This window comes from Nelumbo lutea, chromosome 6 (assembly GCF_056320005.1).
Source record: "Nelumbo lutea isolate HS-2025 chromosome 6, American lotus-T2T, whole genome shotgun sequence".
Taxonomy (NCBI): domain Eukaryota; kingdom Viridiplantae; phylum Streptophyta; class Magnoliopsida; order Proteales; family Nelumbonaceae; genus Nelumbo; species Nelumbo lutea.
The window spans coordinates 35,136,372-35,151,727 of NC_142689.1; the positions used below are offsets into that span (position 1 = coordinate 35,136,372).

Here is a 15,356-nt window from a genome sequence, read left to right on the forward strand (position 1 = left end):
GGTTAGTGGGAAGATTTGGGTGGGATGGGAAAAGATGGGATGGGAAGGTGTAAAAATTTAACTTTCCATTGTTTGGTTTTATATATGGGAAAATAGTAGGAAAAGTACCACCACGACCTGGTTCTTCGCCTGACCACCTCTGCTGAGAAAGCAGATCGGGATAGGAGTGCTGAGAAAGCAGATTGCTGCTGCTGAGAGTTGCAGCGGTGATCAGAGAAAGAAAGAAATTAAAAGGGGAGGAAGATGGGAAGAATAGGAAGAAGAAGAAGGTGAGGGAGAAGAGAGAAGAGGAAGATGGAGGGAGAGACAGAGAGACGGAGAATAGATTGGGAGAGGAGATCGCCGTTCCTCTGCCACCCCTGTTCGAAGAGAGGGAGATTGTGTTTTACGGAATTTCGCCGTTCCTCTGCCCCTCGGACTGGTACTCTTGCCACCACCGCCTCCTTTGTTCGAATGGGGAAGGCAATGAACAGTGTCTGGTTCGATGGTAACAAGGGAGCAAAAACGAAAATGAAGGGGAAGAGAGAGAGAGAGAGAGAGAGAGAGAGAGAGAGAGAGAGAGAAGGGACCGTTGCTGGTTCGTTGATGCTCTTGAGTTTTCTCGAGTTTTCCCACCGGGGTCGCATGGCTTTGGTGCAATCCCGCATCCCACTTTTTTCTCATCCCATCCCTCTGTTTTTTCCTTCAAAAACAAATAAGAGAAAAAGGAATATTCCCTTTTTCTCATCCCCATCCCACAAACCAAATGGAGCCTAAGTTTCTCTTTCCAAACCAACCACCAACAGATCACAAAAGGATCAATGACCTATAGTTTTGCCCCCTGAGAGCCAATAGGACAAACAGGTTGGAAGTGAACAGAATACATTTAGGAAGGGTGGCAAACCAATTCATGCCAAATGAAAAACTGAAGAATGATTATAATTTAGGAGTAATGGGGCAGTTAAGGAATTAGTAATCCATGTCCATAGATTCATTCACTGAGGGTTTTATCTGGGATACTGGCCACCTATGATAATCCGATGCCCATACATGATAAGCATACATGCACCTGACACAAATGTAGATATTGCATGGACATTTCTAGAGTAGGAAGGAGGCTGTTATGTTGTAATTTCCTGGTTCAGGTCAACAGAATTTGGACCTTGGACACTGACATCTGATTCGAGAAGCAAAGGCATTGGCAGCTAATATGAACCGCTTAATTGGAATCCTAGTTCTGCTAATAGCCTAGCTGATTATCTGGCTAGGGAAGCAGTTACAAAACCAGATTTGGTTTGGGGGCTCCAGGCTTGGTATGGACTTGTAAGAAAGATGAAATTAAGTATATAATGGGTATCTGCAGTAGGCTGTTTCTTTTACTTTCCTTGTCCCTGGTTGGGGATGAATTTTTTCATATTATAATTAATAAAGTTATGCACTTTTACTGTTATTACACAAACACATTTAGCCAGGTTTGAATCAGTCAGGGTGCAGCACAACCATAATGTAACATTATTTTGTTACGCATTCAATAAATTTGGAAGTTGCCTCTAAAAAATGATACTTAGTTTAAAAACTCAATATAAAAGCAATGTATCATCATATTTAATATGATGCCAAAACCTGTATGCAGTGTTGGATTTTGATTCTTGAGAAATGGAATGATATCCCTGTTTCCCATATGTCTACATCTGCATCCATGTCTGGGTATCTTTGTTAGCCGGATGGAAGCTTCATGTCTGTCTTATCTGCATCCATGTCTGGGCATCTTTGTTAGCCACATGAAAGCTTCATGTCTATCTTATCTTTATCCATGTCTACAAGTTGTAAAGCTGCTCATCCTGGTCCAACATAGAAGATTGTACTGTAAAGATATTTAGGCTCTTCCTTCCAAATGATCTCATCCCTCTAATCAAGACACAATGGAAAATTTGTAGAATGCTATTTAATTCAGTGTTTTAAGACTCAGACTGGACACAAAACCGGAAAGTCTTCAATGAATGATGGCTTGATGATTTGATGTCAACATATACAATTATGAGGTCTTAGGTTCAAGTATTTTTATTTGCGTTTAAAAAATGTGCATTTAGTGACCCACGTGGGTCATTGAATCCGGTTGGATTGTTGAAACCTGGCGGTTTTCAACAGTTCCACCCAAGGTTCAAAGTATTGACATGTATCGGCCCGTACTGGCCGATACATATCGTATCGGGAGCACCCCCTACAGAGGGTGTATCGGGGTTCAGACCGGTTCAGGGGGTGGAGGAGCCTTAAACCGGCCCCCCTGAACTGGTTTTGAAAAAAAAGGTAAAAAAAGTAAAAAAAGGACCAATACTGCCCTATACGCCCCTACCGGCGTATCGGGAGTATCAATATTTAGAACCTTGGTTCCATCAGGTTTTGACCGGTTCTTCTGGTTTTTCAAAAATATGAAAACCGGGGGATAAAAAACTAGATTCCTTTCCGGTTCCCAGGTTTAACTATCTGACTATCCAGTCTGGTCTGAGTCTTAAAACATTGATTTAATTGTCTTGGAATTGCTTCTGGTCCTTGAAGGGGGTTTTTGTGGGTCCTTCTTGCTCTGATAGTTGTATCTAGATTCTATCATCCTCTGGTGTCTTCTCTCGTGCCTTGTTCTTCAAGGCTTTGAGCCAACCTTCTAATAGTTTGGGTTGCCGTTTTTTTGAAGAATCAAATAAAACTTCATCAAGAAAATATAAAGTTCGGCCGGAGGTGATAAGTAAGCAAGTAGCACCAGCAGAAAACCCAAAAAAGATCCTACAAAACCACACCTTGAACACAAGATTACCCAAACAACTCTGATAAAGATCATGAGATAGACCCAATACAAAGACCCGCCGCCTCCCCCCCCCCCCCCCCCAAAAAAAAAAAAATCTAGAAGCCGCCCCCCAATCAAATCAAGCACAAGAACCCTTCCAGATGCCCACATCAGTCTTCGTCTGTGAACTCATCCTCTTGATTTGAGAATTCCTCACCCCATTCCTTGTTCCTTTCCAGCTGAGCTTTGTTCTTCATTTTCTCTTCCTCGTTTTTTTTTTTCTTTTAAATTCTTCGAAGGCCCTCCTAGCAAATTCCTCACCACCCCAGAACATCAGACCCAAGCTTTTCCCAATCGTGACCTCTCTATCCACCAATTTTTGTATGTCTACCTTACCTGAAACTTCGTCAATAACATCATTTTCCTGCCTCAACCGTATTGAACCAGATTCAGGGTCGATATCATTCACCTTGTTTTCCTGTTGTTCCTTACATGAAAGGGAGTCCAGTGGCTTAGCTAGCACTGTTACCTCCATGCACTCATTACCACTTGTCCCGTTACACCCATTTATATTTTTTTGTAGCTCCTGCCCCTGCCATGTTGAGTTTAAGTCTTGAAAAGATCTTTGTCACATGCACTATGTTGTGAATTCTCACATCTTGTAATTTCTTGCTGTTAAACCCACTAGACTGCTCCTCCTTCTCTTCTGTTTTGCTCCCTTGACCCAAATCAACACCTAGTCTTCCAATCTCAACCTCCTCAAAAATCAAGCCATCTTCGACCTGATTTTCAGCCTGTCCATCAGAGGACTCACCATCACCTATGCCATTCTTTCCTCCGACTTAACCTCCATTATTGTCTTCGTCTTCTGGCTCAGCACCAACGTTAACCTCCCTTTCCGGAATTGCCATCTCCCTCTCTTCCATCTTCTCAAATTCAGCAGAGTCTAGATCTTTCGAACTCATTGAGGTTGGAAGACCCAAATCACATCTATCCTCAGCAGGCTTCAAGTTCATATCCCCCGGCTCTGAGTGAACATCAATCCCATCGGATCCCCTACTCACTTGATAAATACAACCAGCATTGCCAATCACAATAGAAGATGTACTAGTGTTGTGAGTCTCTTCTGTAACACCAATGAGACTCTTCTTGCCATGTTTGTCAAACCTGGAAATCACCCATACCCTACTCTCTTCCTCTCCTTTTCTAATATCAGTCGAATTGTTCCTCCTTACCGTTCCTTTTCTTTTCAGATTTGGTTTTTTAGTCCTCGGAAACTTTTTGATGTCTTCTTTTCTATTCCTGGATCAAAAACCCTTCTTGTCATTTTGCAAGTTGTTGTTGACATTTGAGTATTAGACAACTTTCCTTTTGCTCGAGGCGAAATCTCCAGGCCATACTCCTTATCTGCTAAAGTTGATGGAAGGAATGCACCATCCAGCTTACCGTTACCCTCAAGTCCTTGTAAATACACTCCTTCACCCGTAAACTTTGATCCACCGGCGATCCTACCTTGGTATCTCTCCTCGTTCTTAGCTTCCTCTCCCCCTCCTCTGAGATCTCCTGCTACCTCTCCTCTGCCTTCTATCCCGTCTGAGGATGGCATGATACGTATGGAAACAGTGTTTGAGTTGGCCCAGTTACTCGGGCTTATCAAAGGCCCAAGCAACATGTGACTAATAGAGCTTTCACATGATTTAATAGCCCCTTTTGGTCTGAACTCTTGAACCGCTGGCAGACCAGCTGGTTCACTTAAACTAATTTCAGACCTTTTCTCTTTAAAAGGTGGACCCCACTCACTCGCCGACTCAGCCCCTGCCAATTCTACTTCCCCATGCGAGCCTCCATTTTCATAAATATCATCCATTTCTCCTCGTGCATTCGACTCTGGAATTCAAAGCATCTCCCCCAGTGTCTTCCCAGCTTCCTTCCTAGCCCCCACGTCTACACCCACCTGTGCGTATTTAGATGCACATGCCTCGGCACTTGTAACCCCACCAACCACGTCATCATCTTCAACCTTTGTCTTCCCAAACCAGAGCAACGATTCCACTTCCGAAGCCATCCACACCCTGCTCCAGAGGCCTCTGACATGCAGCATGAAAGACCTCGGAATCGCCTCTGTCTTGACTCCAGCAACCCTCATGCGTAAAGGTCTCAGATCACTACTGTTTAACGCAAGCAGAGTACCTCCCATTGCCGTTGCAATCTGCTCAATAATGGATCTCGTCCAGAGATTGAAAGGCAGCCCACCAGATTCAGGTGGAAGCAACCATCAGATATCTCCGGAGAGTTGCATGACGGGAACCATTTTTCAATTGTCACCTTTCCATCTTACGTCTCGATGATCTCACAACCCACCATCCTCTTCCCTGCATCCAAAATGGCCTTCATCTCATTAAACGGTATGAGGGCTGTTGTACCCTTGACTCCCAACTTCTCTGTTACGTCTTCTAAGATTCTTGTCCAGTCCAAAACTTTAATTTTTGCAATAACCACAAGCCTTTGCTCCCGTTCTCTCTCCTCTCCATTTGACCTGATTTTCGGTTCCTCTTTAGACACCACAATCATCGCAGAAACCCTGCATTTGGACTTGTCTTCGAGTTGTAAGTTCTCAAAATTCTTTCTTATTTCCTTAGGTCCTTTCTGAAATCATCCACTGTTTTCTTTCCTTTTGCTAAGTTGTTCTCTTCTTACTCTAACCACAGCATGAAGTTCATTAGCAATTCTTGTCCACCTTTCCAGATCCTTACCTTCTGGTATAATGATCATTTGCTTTTTTCCATTCTTGAATCTTTCTTCAAGCGACACTAACCAACCTTTTGCATTCCTCCTCCTTATTGCATAGTATTCTTTGTCCCTATATCTGAACGTGTCTTTCCAGTCCAATCTCCAACTTACATTCACCGCACCATTCAGAAAGCTTTGGAACCAAAATGCCGCCTCCCTTACTAATTTAACTGTACCTTCGTTGCCTTCTCGAATTCTAACTACGAGCTCTTTATTCTGAAACAGCTCCTCCATCGGAAATTCCTTCATTTCCACCTTGAGAAATCTCCACCAATTCCTAATCGGTGAAAATCTACGTCCATGGTACCAGATTTATCTTGGTAGAGACGAACTTACCAATTTACCCACAGGGCTGAACATTTTTGGCAATTGAACCATTGGAGCAATAACTGTTACCGCCAATCATAAAACAGAAGTTACCTCAGCATCAGGTGTCCATTGCAGTAAAGAGGATAGAGTACCAGATTTACTTGGGGTACTGTAAGACAATATGTAAACAGTAAGGATAGGATTAGTCAATTTCCTAAACCATGGAGGCCCTTTTCCTATTAAGGAGGTTTGGTGTAAACCTATTCCTTCAAGGATTGGAGGCTTTTGTTGGAGGTCTTCCAGGAAAGAGTTAATACTTGCAATATACTCCAATTAAAAAGACCTAAGTGGTGCTTATCTCCAAATTGGTGCACTCTCTGTAAGTCTAATTGGATAAACTTGCTTTCACCTACTCATCAAAAAAAAAAAACTTGCTTTCACTTAGTGATCTCCTGCCCATTTGTTTAAACTGTTTGGGGATGGTTTTTCTCATTGTTTGGGTGTAGGTGGATTCCATAACATAACGTGCAAAGCCTGTTTACTCCTACTTTCTTTAGATGGCCTAAGAAAAGAGGAAGGGTGTTGTGGAGATGTACAAGGGCTGCGGTGTATTGGACTATTTCAGATAAGGAAAGAAGCAAAGAGGCAATAATTGAGACCATTCTGATTAGGGTGGTTCATTGGTTGAAAACTCTGGAGCTATTTTCCGAATCGCATATGGTTGGTATGAGACCTTTATGGTCTCCACCAGTTAATGATTTCATTAAATTAAATTTTGATGGAAGTAGTGCAGGGAACCCAGGCCCTTCCAGTATTGGGTGGGGTGTTTGGAAATAAGGAAAGCAAAGTTACTGGACTATTTTCAGGACCAATTGGTGTAGGAGACTCATTACGAGCTGAGATTCTGGCTGTGATGCAGGGAGTGCAAAAGGCAAAGGATATGAATTGAAAAAGCTGATTATAGAAGGTGATTCAAAGCTGGTAGTGAATTGGATGCAAAAGGAGAATGGTTTCTGGATATTCAGTAGTGACAAGAAGAAATTCAAGTGGCTAACTCAGGATACGGAGGTGAAGGTTTGTTGGGTTAAAAGAACTGCAAATGCTTTTGCTGATGTTCTAGAAAAAACAAAGGGGTGGGGAAGAATCAAATGTTTTGGGCACAATTATAATCTGTATTTTGTCTTTTTGGTGAGGAGAGTTAAGAAAGGTTACCTCTTCTCTGACCTGTCTTCTGTAAACCTCTTATTATTTATTAAATGAAATTCTATTATTGATAAAAAAACATTCATTTAATCCATAGGTAATTTAAGATGCTCTTGAGATACTTATCTCTGGAGTTCAGGCCAACATCATGTTAGATAAGTTCTTTTTTTCTAATCAATCATGTGGGATAATTTCTTTGCTGTTCTTGGTTTGGGATTTTGGTTGTACTCATCCATGTCATGTCTGACAAGATGTGTATGGAATGGTACCAGAATGTTGAAGTTGTGCTGGGTTGAGAATGTGCCACTGTCTATCTGTTAATATGAATGCATATGACTATGAGTTAATGCTCTGTGGCTTTTGTCATCCTCATAATCTTTTGTATTGCATTGGCTAACAACTGCTATAGCTATGAGATCAATTTCAAAGGCCATGGTTAACAGCTAATTTTTAAATCCACTTTCCTAGTAGTAAAATCATTTATATTCCGTAATTTCTGATGCTAAAACCCTTTCTTTCTCTCTATTTGCAGGCTGTTGCATTGTTCAAATCTTATTTTGGGGGAGCTTTTGATGAAGATGCAATTCGCAATAACTTTGTTCTGATCTATGAACTTTTGGATGGTATACATTTTGACATATCTACTCTATATTGATTATGGGATGCTTTTAGTTGATCATACCCAAAAGTTTTCATTTATGTTGATTGTTATATTAGATGATGACATTTGATTGATTTAACTAATGAAGGATTAAATGCAAAATTAAGTTTAGGGCAAATTTCTTAGAAACCAGAGCTTTTAAAATAAGTAAGACTATAACAGAACATATGCTATGTAAATTTAATAATAATATCAGTGCAAATCAGGGCACAGTTAAGATTGGAGAACAAGAGAACTCGGTGACCTCTTCTGTTACCTTGATTTGATAATTCATAACGAGGGAGAGATTGAGGAGGCATGTCACCCATAGAATTAGAGCAGGACAAGCAAAAGGCGGGGTACATCCAGACTAATGTGATATGTGAATACCACTTAGGTTGTAAAGGAAAGTTCTATAAAACAGTTGTGAGGTCATTGGTGTTGTATGGAGCAAATGTTGGATAGTCAAGAAATAACATGTCCCAAAAATGGGTGTGACAGAAGTGCGTATGCTGAGATGGATGAGTGGAAAAACTAGAAAAGATAGGGTCGGAAATGAAGTCATTTGAAGGAACCCAGGAGTAGCTCCAATAGGTGATAAAATGGGAGAAAGTAGACTGAGATGCTTTGTTTACATGCATAGAAGACCATCTACAGCACCCATAAGAGGATGCAATCTGTTGCAAGTTGTAGGGGTTAGGGGAATATCAAAAAGGACGTGTGTTGAAGTAGTAAGAGATGATTTAAGGGATCATGGTTTTGCAATTTGTTTTGATAATTGAAAAAAGATTTATTAATGATATATCAGAAATGTTATAAGCACCCCAAGGAGAGGCACGAGGTGCAACCTCCATTGAGATTATGGTGTAAAATCTACCTAAAAACCATTACAAAGTTGCCCAGTATGGATGTTTCCCCAATACCCCTTGTTTAGCAAGATGATCAGCCAAAGCATTTGCTGACCTGCTCACCCAATGCGGGCTAATAGACATGTTATTTGTTAACCAGCTTGCCTTTTTCATGAAATCCTTGTAGCACCAAATGGCTGATCCCTACTTGTTAACTTGTCCGCAACAATCTTAGAATCTCCATCGATTAGAAGATGCTCAGCTCCTAATTGGTTTGCTATCTTAATACCCTGTAAAGCCGCCAATAGTTCAGCCCTGACTGAATCTCCTACTCCCACTGGACCAGAGTTTAAAGCTAAGATGTTGCTGTCCTTATCTCAAACGATAGGGTTACCTTGACTGCTTCCATCAAAATTCAACTTTACCCAACCACCAGGTGATGGGGTCCAAGGAGCAGTGACCTTTTCCTTCCTGGAGGAGCTATTTGCCACTGCTAACCAGTTTCTCTAGAGTTTTCAGCAAGTGAATTGCCCTTGTTAACTCCTTGATCAATACAAGACTTTGTTCCTTTTCTTGGAAAATCCTTGTGTTCCTTACTTCCCAAATTGTCCAAACTGTTGTAGCTCTAGTACATTTCCACATAATTCTTCCTCTTTTGTTGGGCCACACAAAAGCCGATGAGTCAAAGAGTTGACTTATATTCGCAGGTTGGTTCCACCTACATCCAAACAAGGCAAAAACCGAAACCAAATAGCTGTAGCAAAGGTGTAGGAAATTAGTAACTGGAAGCAATCCTCACCATTTGCTTTGCAAAGGATACACCAATTAGGGGACAAGCGTAAAAAAAAGTTTTTTCTTTTGCGAATAATTCAAAGTATTGATCTACCCAAGAAACACTTCCCAACAGAACAAATTGATTTTAGGGGGAACAGGCATAGTCCAAAACTCCTTAACTAGAAAAACAAATTGAGTGGTGGGAGTACAAAGGGCCTTAAAGGAGGCACAAGTAAAGAAACCTGGAGACCAAATTCTCTTGTTTGATTATAGGGGATCTAAGCAGGCACTCTCTAGGACACAAAGAAGTTCTGTAACAATACCAAGTTCAGCATCCCATAAACCCCTATGGAAACCAAAATTCCAATTCAAGGGCAACGGGGAATAGGGGAGGGAGAAAATGGGAAACAACCTCTATGCTTAAACAAGGAAATGGAATAGAGTGATGGGAAGTGGTCTTTGAGGGCTGAAGAACCCACACAAACATCTTCCCAAAACAAGTATCATACCTGACAAAGTTAAGAATTTGGGGAAGGATACTGTGAATTGCTTTCCAAGGAGTAGTGAAACTAGCCTGTCGGGATACACCAACATCCCAACCATTCTCTAGGCATCCATGAACAAAATGGCGAAACAGGTTTCATGTATCTAGCCTAATATGGTTGGGGCAAGGCGTAGATGATGATGATTGAATATATTTTATTATCAATAAAAAATGTAATTATTTATATGTTATTAAAATCTTTGTATGTACATGAAAATTTCTATGTATCTAGAGCATGTTTTTTTAACAAATAGAGTCCTAAATTTTAATTTGATATGAAAAGTGCCCCATGTTCCTGGTGGATGTTATACCATTTTCATATGTTTGCAGTTTCACAAGCATTCACTTTTTTTTTCCTATTATAGAGTGGGACTGGCTTGCATATTTGACCTATTATGACTTCCCTAAAACTAGTTTGGACCATTAGTGAATTTGGAAATTATTAATGATTTAAGATATACTAATTACTTTTGTATAAGCATTAGTTTGTCTAAGTTAAAGCAAATTATTTTGGCAACTTACATTGATCAGCTATTTTGTTCATTGAATTGTTGGTCAATATCTTCGATCTTGCTTCTCATGCTTATTGTTTTTGCTTAGTGATAATCTTTTTAGTGTTACTGAGTGCTTGAAACAATTTTAACAACTCCTTGGTGCTTTTTTTGACAATAAAGTCTCGGTTTTTTTCCAGCAGTTGGCTGAAGGCTTTATTGGTCTTTACCTATGTTTTGTGCATCTTGATGAAACAAGGTCTTTACTCAACACATCGACCATTTGGGTTTGAGAATGTGGCATTGTGCAAGTGGATTTATTGAAAAGGTAAAGGAATGGAGGGAGAGAAATCAATCCAAGAGCCGAATGGGAAGGTATGAAATTTCATTGGGAGCTGAAGGAGCTCAAATCCAAAATTAAGGAGTGGAATATCCATCAGTTTGGGAGACTTGAGGGGAGGAAGCAAGATCTAATTAGAAGGATTGAGGATCTAGGTGCAAAAGAAAATTCAGGGTTGTTTAAGGAAAGAGACAAAGAAGAAAGGTGGTCTTTAAGGAAACAACTGGGTGATCTTTTGTTGAAAGAAGAAATAGGATGGATAGAAAAATCAAGGAATAATTGGCTTAAGGAGGGAGATAGAAATACCAAAATTTTCCATGCTCTAGCTAATGGAAGGAGGAGAAAAAAATTGCCTCCAAGTTGGTGGTGGAGGTGTTACCCTGATTAATCATGATGAGATTGCCTAAGCCTTTGTGGATCATTTTAAGTCCATTTTTAGGAGACTCCTAGATGGAAGAGTATGGATTGATGGTTTAGATTGGCCCAAACTAGCTGAAGATTCTAAGGATTGGTTGGAAAAGAATTTTGCGATTGAGGAGATAAAAGATGCTATGTTTTCTATGGATAAATCCAAAGCCCCTGGTCTGGATGGTTTTACGATGGTTTTCTACCAAGATTATTGGGAGATATTAAAAAATGATTTATAGAAAGTTTTTAATGAATGTTTTGGGAGAGGTGTAATCAATCTGGGGCTGAATTCCACTTTTATTGCCTTGATTCCTAAAAAACCTGATGTTGTTCACCCAAATGACTATAGACCAATCAGCTCGATTAATAGTTTGTACAAAATCATTGCTAAGGTACTTTCTCGGAGAATAAGGGTTATTTTTACCTTGATCTCTTTGTCTCGGGGGCCTTTGTTATGGAGAGACAAATTATTGATTAGATTTTAATTGCCAATGAGTGTGTAGATGAGGTTAAGAGATTAGGAGGGAAGGGTTTGATTTGTAAATTGGATTTGGAGAAGGCTTATGATATGGTTTGAAAACTATGGAATTGTTATCAGATTATTCTGTGGCTAATGTGGTGAGAAATTGGAGGGAGATGGCCTCCTTTGCCCTCTGTAAGAGGACCTGTAGTTCGTTGTGGTCCCCTCCTCCTTTTGGGTTCATAAAACTGAATTTTGATGGTACTTGTATAAGGAACCCAGGGCCTTCTGGGTGCCGCAAGTGATGTAAGCCTTTTGTAAATATATTTGTCAGTTGCTCTTTGGAACTCACATATGGGGTGCACACTTCCCCATTAACAATTTTCTCTCTAATGAAGTGTTTGCCAACCTCTATATGCTTAGTTCTTTCATGAAGAACTGGGTTGGCTGCAATATTGATGGCAGCCTTGTTATCACAATACAAGGGCATAGGACCATCAACAGGAAAACCTAGTTCGGTCAACGGATTCTTTATCCACATGCCTTCAGCCACCCCATGGGACATTGCTCTATATTCAGCTTCAGCACTAGACCTAGCCACCACATTTTGTTTCTTGCTTCTCCATGTGACTAGGTTTCTTCCCACAAAGGAACAATACCCACTAGTAGACTTTCTGTCATCAACTGATCCAATCCAATCAGCATCTTTATATACTTTAATCTTCAAATGACCATTCTTTTGGTATAATAAACCAACTCTAGGAAACCTCGTTAGGTATCTAAGTATTCTTTCTGCTGCCTCTAAGTGTGTGGTCTTAGGAGCATGCATGAACTTACTAAGAACATGAGCCTTTCCACAAGTCTCTAGAATTGTTTTACATCTTTGACAACTTCACCACAATAGTCACCCAATTTGTGATTTGGATCAATGGGAGAGTCGGCTGGCTTAACCCCTAGTTTTCCTGTATCCTGTAACAGATCTAGGATGTATTTCCTCCGAGAAATGAAGATCCCCTTTTGAGAACGGGCCATTTCAATTCCAAGGAAATATCGTAGGGGATCTAGATCCTTCACCTCAAATTGAGTGGCTAAGAAATCTTTAGTCTCTGAATTTCAGCCTTCCAGTCACCTGTGATCACTATGTCATCAACATACACTATCAAGGCTGCAATCTTTCCTTCCCCTCTTTTCACAAATAGAGTATGGTTAGTCTAACATTGTTTGTAGCCAATCTGCTGTATAGCCAGATGAAATTTGTTGAATCAGACTCTTGGTGATTGTTTTAGACCATACAAAGACTTCTTTAGTCTGCACACTTTCTGCTCTTTGCCTAGGGCACTAAAACCAGGAGGTTGGACCATGTACACCTTCTCATCAAGGTCTCTATTCAAGAAGGCGTTTTTAATGTCTAGCTGATGAAGATCCCAATCAAGATTTGCCGCATGGGAGAAAAAGGACTAATGGAGTTCATCTTGGCTACTGTGGTAAAAGTCTTCGCATAATCTACACCATATACCTGGTTAAACCTTTTCGCCACTAACCTAGCCTTGTACCTTTCTATCTTGCCATCAGCCTTGTGCTTCATTGTGAACACCCACTTGCATCCTACCGGTTCCTTACCTTTAGGAAGATCCACTAATTCCCACGTACCATTTTTATGTAGGGCATTTATCTCTTTCATTGCATTTGTCCATTCAGGTACTAAGAGAGCTTTTGCCACATTTTTTGGGATAGGGACACTATCAATGGTAGAAATGGAAGCACGAAAGGAGGGTGAGATGTTCTCTTAGGTAACAAAAATGGGTAATAGGATACTTCGTGGTACAAGACCTAATCCCTTCCTTTTTGCAATAGGAATGTCAAGGTCATTACCAGATGAAATATCTATGGCAAGAGGATCAGGAGTATCAATAGGAATGATAATACCTAGTTGGATATGATCTGTCCCCGGTGAGTTTGATGATGTTGGCAGTATGATTTCAAGTTGCTCCACAGCTCTTGAATTTAGCTAGCCTTTGCGACAGTGAAAAACACGGAATGGAGGAGGGTCAGGAAAAGGAGGAAGAACCTGAACCTGAATTGATTTCTCCTCCACCTTACTCTCCTCCTGAGGAGAAACCGAGAAAAAAGGATCACTTTCAAAGAAAGACACATCCATAGAGACATAGTACTTCTTGGAAACGGGGTCAAAACATCGATAGCCCTTTTGGGAAGAAGGATAACCCAAGAAGACACAAGGAATAGTACAAGGATCAAGTTTTCCACGAGTAGGAGAAATGTCCTGGACAAAACAACGACAACCTAACACACAGATAGGAATAGAGAAGAGGGGAGCCTTGGGAAAAAGAAGCTGATGGGGGGCCTTGTACCCTAACAAGCGAGATGTCATACGGTTGATGAGATAGGCAACACACAACACAACATCCAACCAGAAACGTTTAGGAACATTCATGTGTATAAGTAACCCATGAGCAATTTCAAGGAGATGACGATTCTTCTTTTAGCAACACCATTTTGCTAGGGGGTTCTAGCGCAAGAGCTACGGTGTATGAATCCGCACGAAGCAAAGAACTTCGTGAGATCACTATGGAAATATTCTTTGGCATTGTCTGATTGGAAAATTTGGATTTCCGTTTGAAACTGAGTGAATATCAAGCATTGGAAATCTTTAATGATTTTTGGTACTTCATCTCTGGACTGCATAGGGTACACCCATGTATATCGGGAGTAGTCATCAATAAGTGTAATGAAATATCTATAGCTAGACTCGGTTGTTAAAGTAATAGGGCCCCAGACATCAGAATACACAATATGGAAAGGAAAGTCAGATTTTTATTTCTTGAAGTAAAGTGATTTCTATAATGTTTTCTCAACTGACAAGTTTGACATGTGAAATCCGACACCGACACTGATTTCAATAAATATGGTAACAAAGCTTTCAATGACTCAAAGGATAAATGACCCAAGCGACTGTGCCATAAAAGGACTTAACTCTTATTAGACAGACTCTTAGACTCAATAGCCGCAAGACAACTTTTGTTCTCCTGCATGTAAAGACCATCTACCGTATGACCTTTACCAATCGTCTTTCCTGAGGCCAAATCCTGTATCATACAAGAGGATGAAAAAAGGGTTACTGAGCAATTCAACAAATTTGTTATACTACTAACAGAGAACAAACTTATGGGTAGTTTAGGAACATGTAGAACATCAGAGAGGGTGAGTCCAAGAGGAAGGGAGATAGTTCCTTGACCAGCTATGGTGGAGAAAGAGCCATCAACAAGTCTCACCTTGTCTCAACTAGATAATAGATGATAAGATTGAAAACAAGTGAACTTACCCATCATATGGTTCTAGGCTTCATAATCTATTATCCAAGGGGAGTCTAAGGGATGAGAGGAGACATGGAAAGCTGTGGCAGAATTACCGTTACATGATGTAGATGCAAAGGAAGTCGAGGGTGGAGAAGCAGAATCCATCTAGCGGATTGCCCTTCCATACAACTCTAAATGGTCACGGAAAGAATTAATGATATTATCCCTCGGATCAGTCCCGGAAGGGCTCATAGTGGTGATAGATGATTGAGGCTCTTGAGAGGTTAAATTTGCTACATTAAACTTTCTCTGACCTTGTTGTCCTAGCTTCTTATTCTGATTCGGCTTTTTACTCATTTTTTGAGCCCACTTTGGCTTCCCGTGAAGCTCCCAACATGTCTCCCGAGTATGCCTAGATTTCTGACAGTGTGTACACCATAACTTATCTTTTTTTCTTGATCAATAACATCACTTTTA

General features: G+C 40.5%; 1 protein-coding gene across 2 annotated transcripts in view; it reads left to right on the top strand.

Annotated features, from left to right (window-relative positions):
• LOC148848505 (AP-2 complex subunit mu-like) overlaps positions 1 to 15,356 on the top strand; it is an 80,330-nt gene that overhangs the window by 14,457 nt on the left and 50,517 nt on the right. For both annotated transcript variants that reach the window (XM_088949694.1, XM_088949695.1), the window contains exon 3: positions 7,593 to 7,683. In XM_088949694.1, the coding sequence (XP_088805820.1) occupies positions 7,593 to 7,683 (91 nt within the window). The remainder of the gene's footprint in view (positions 1 to 7,592; positions 7,684 to 15,356) is intronic.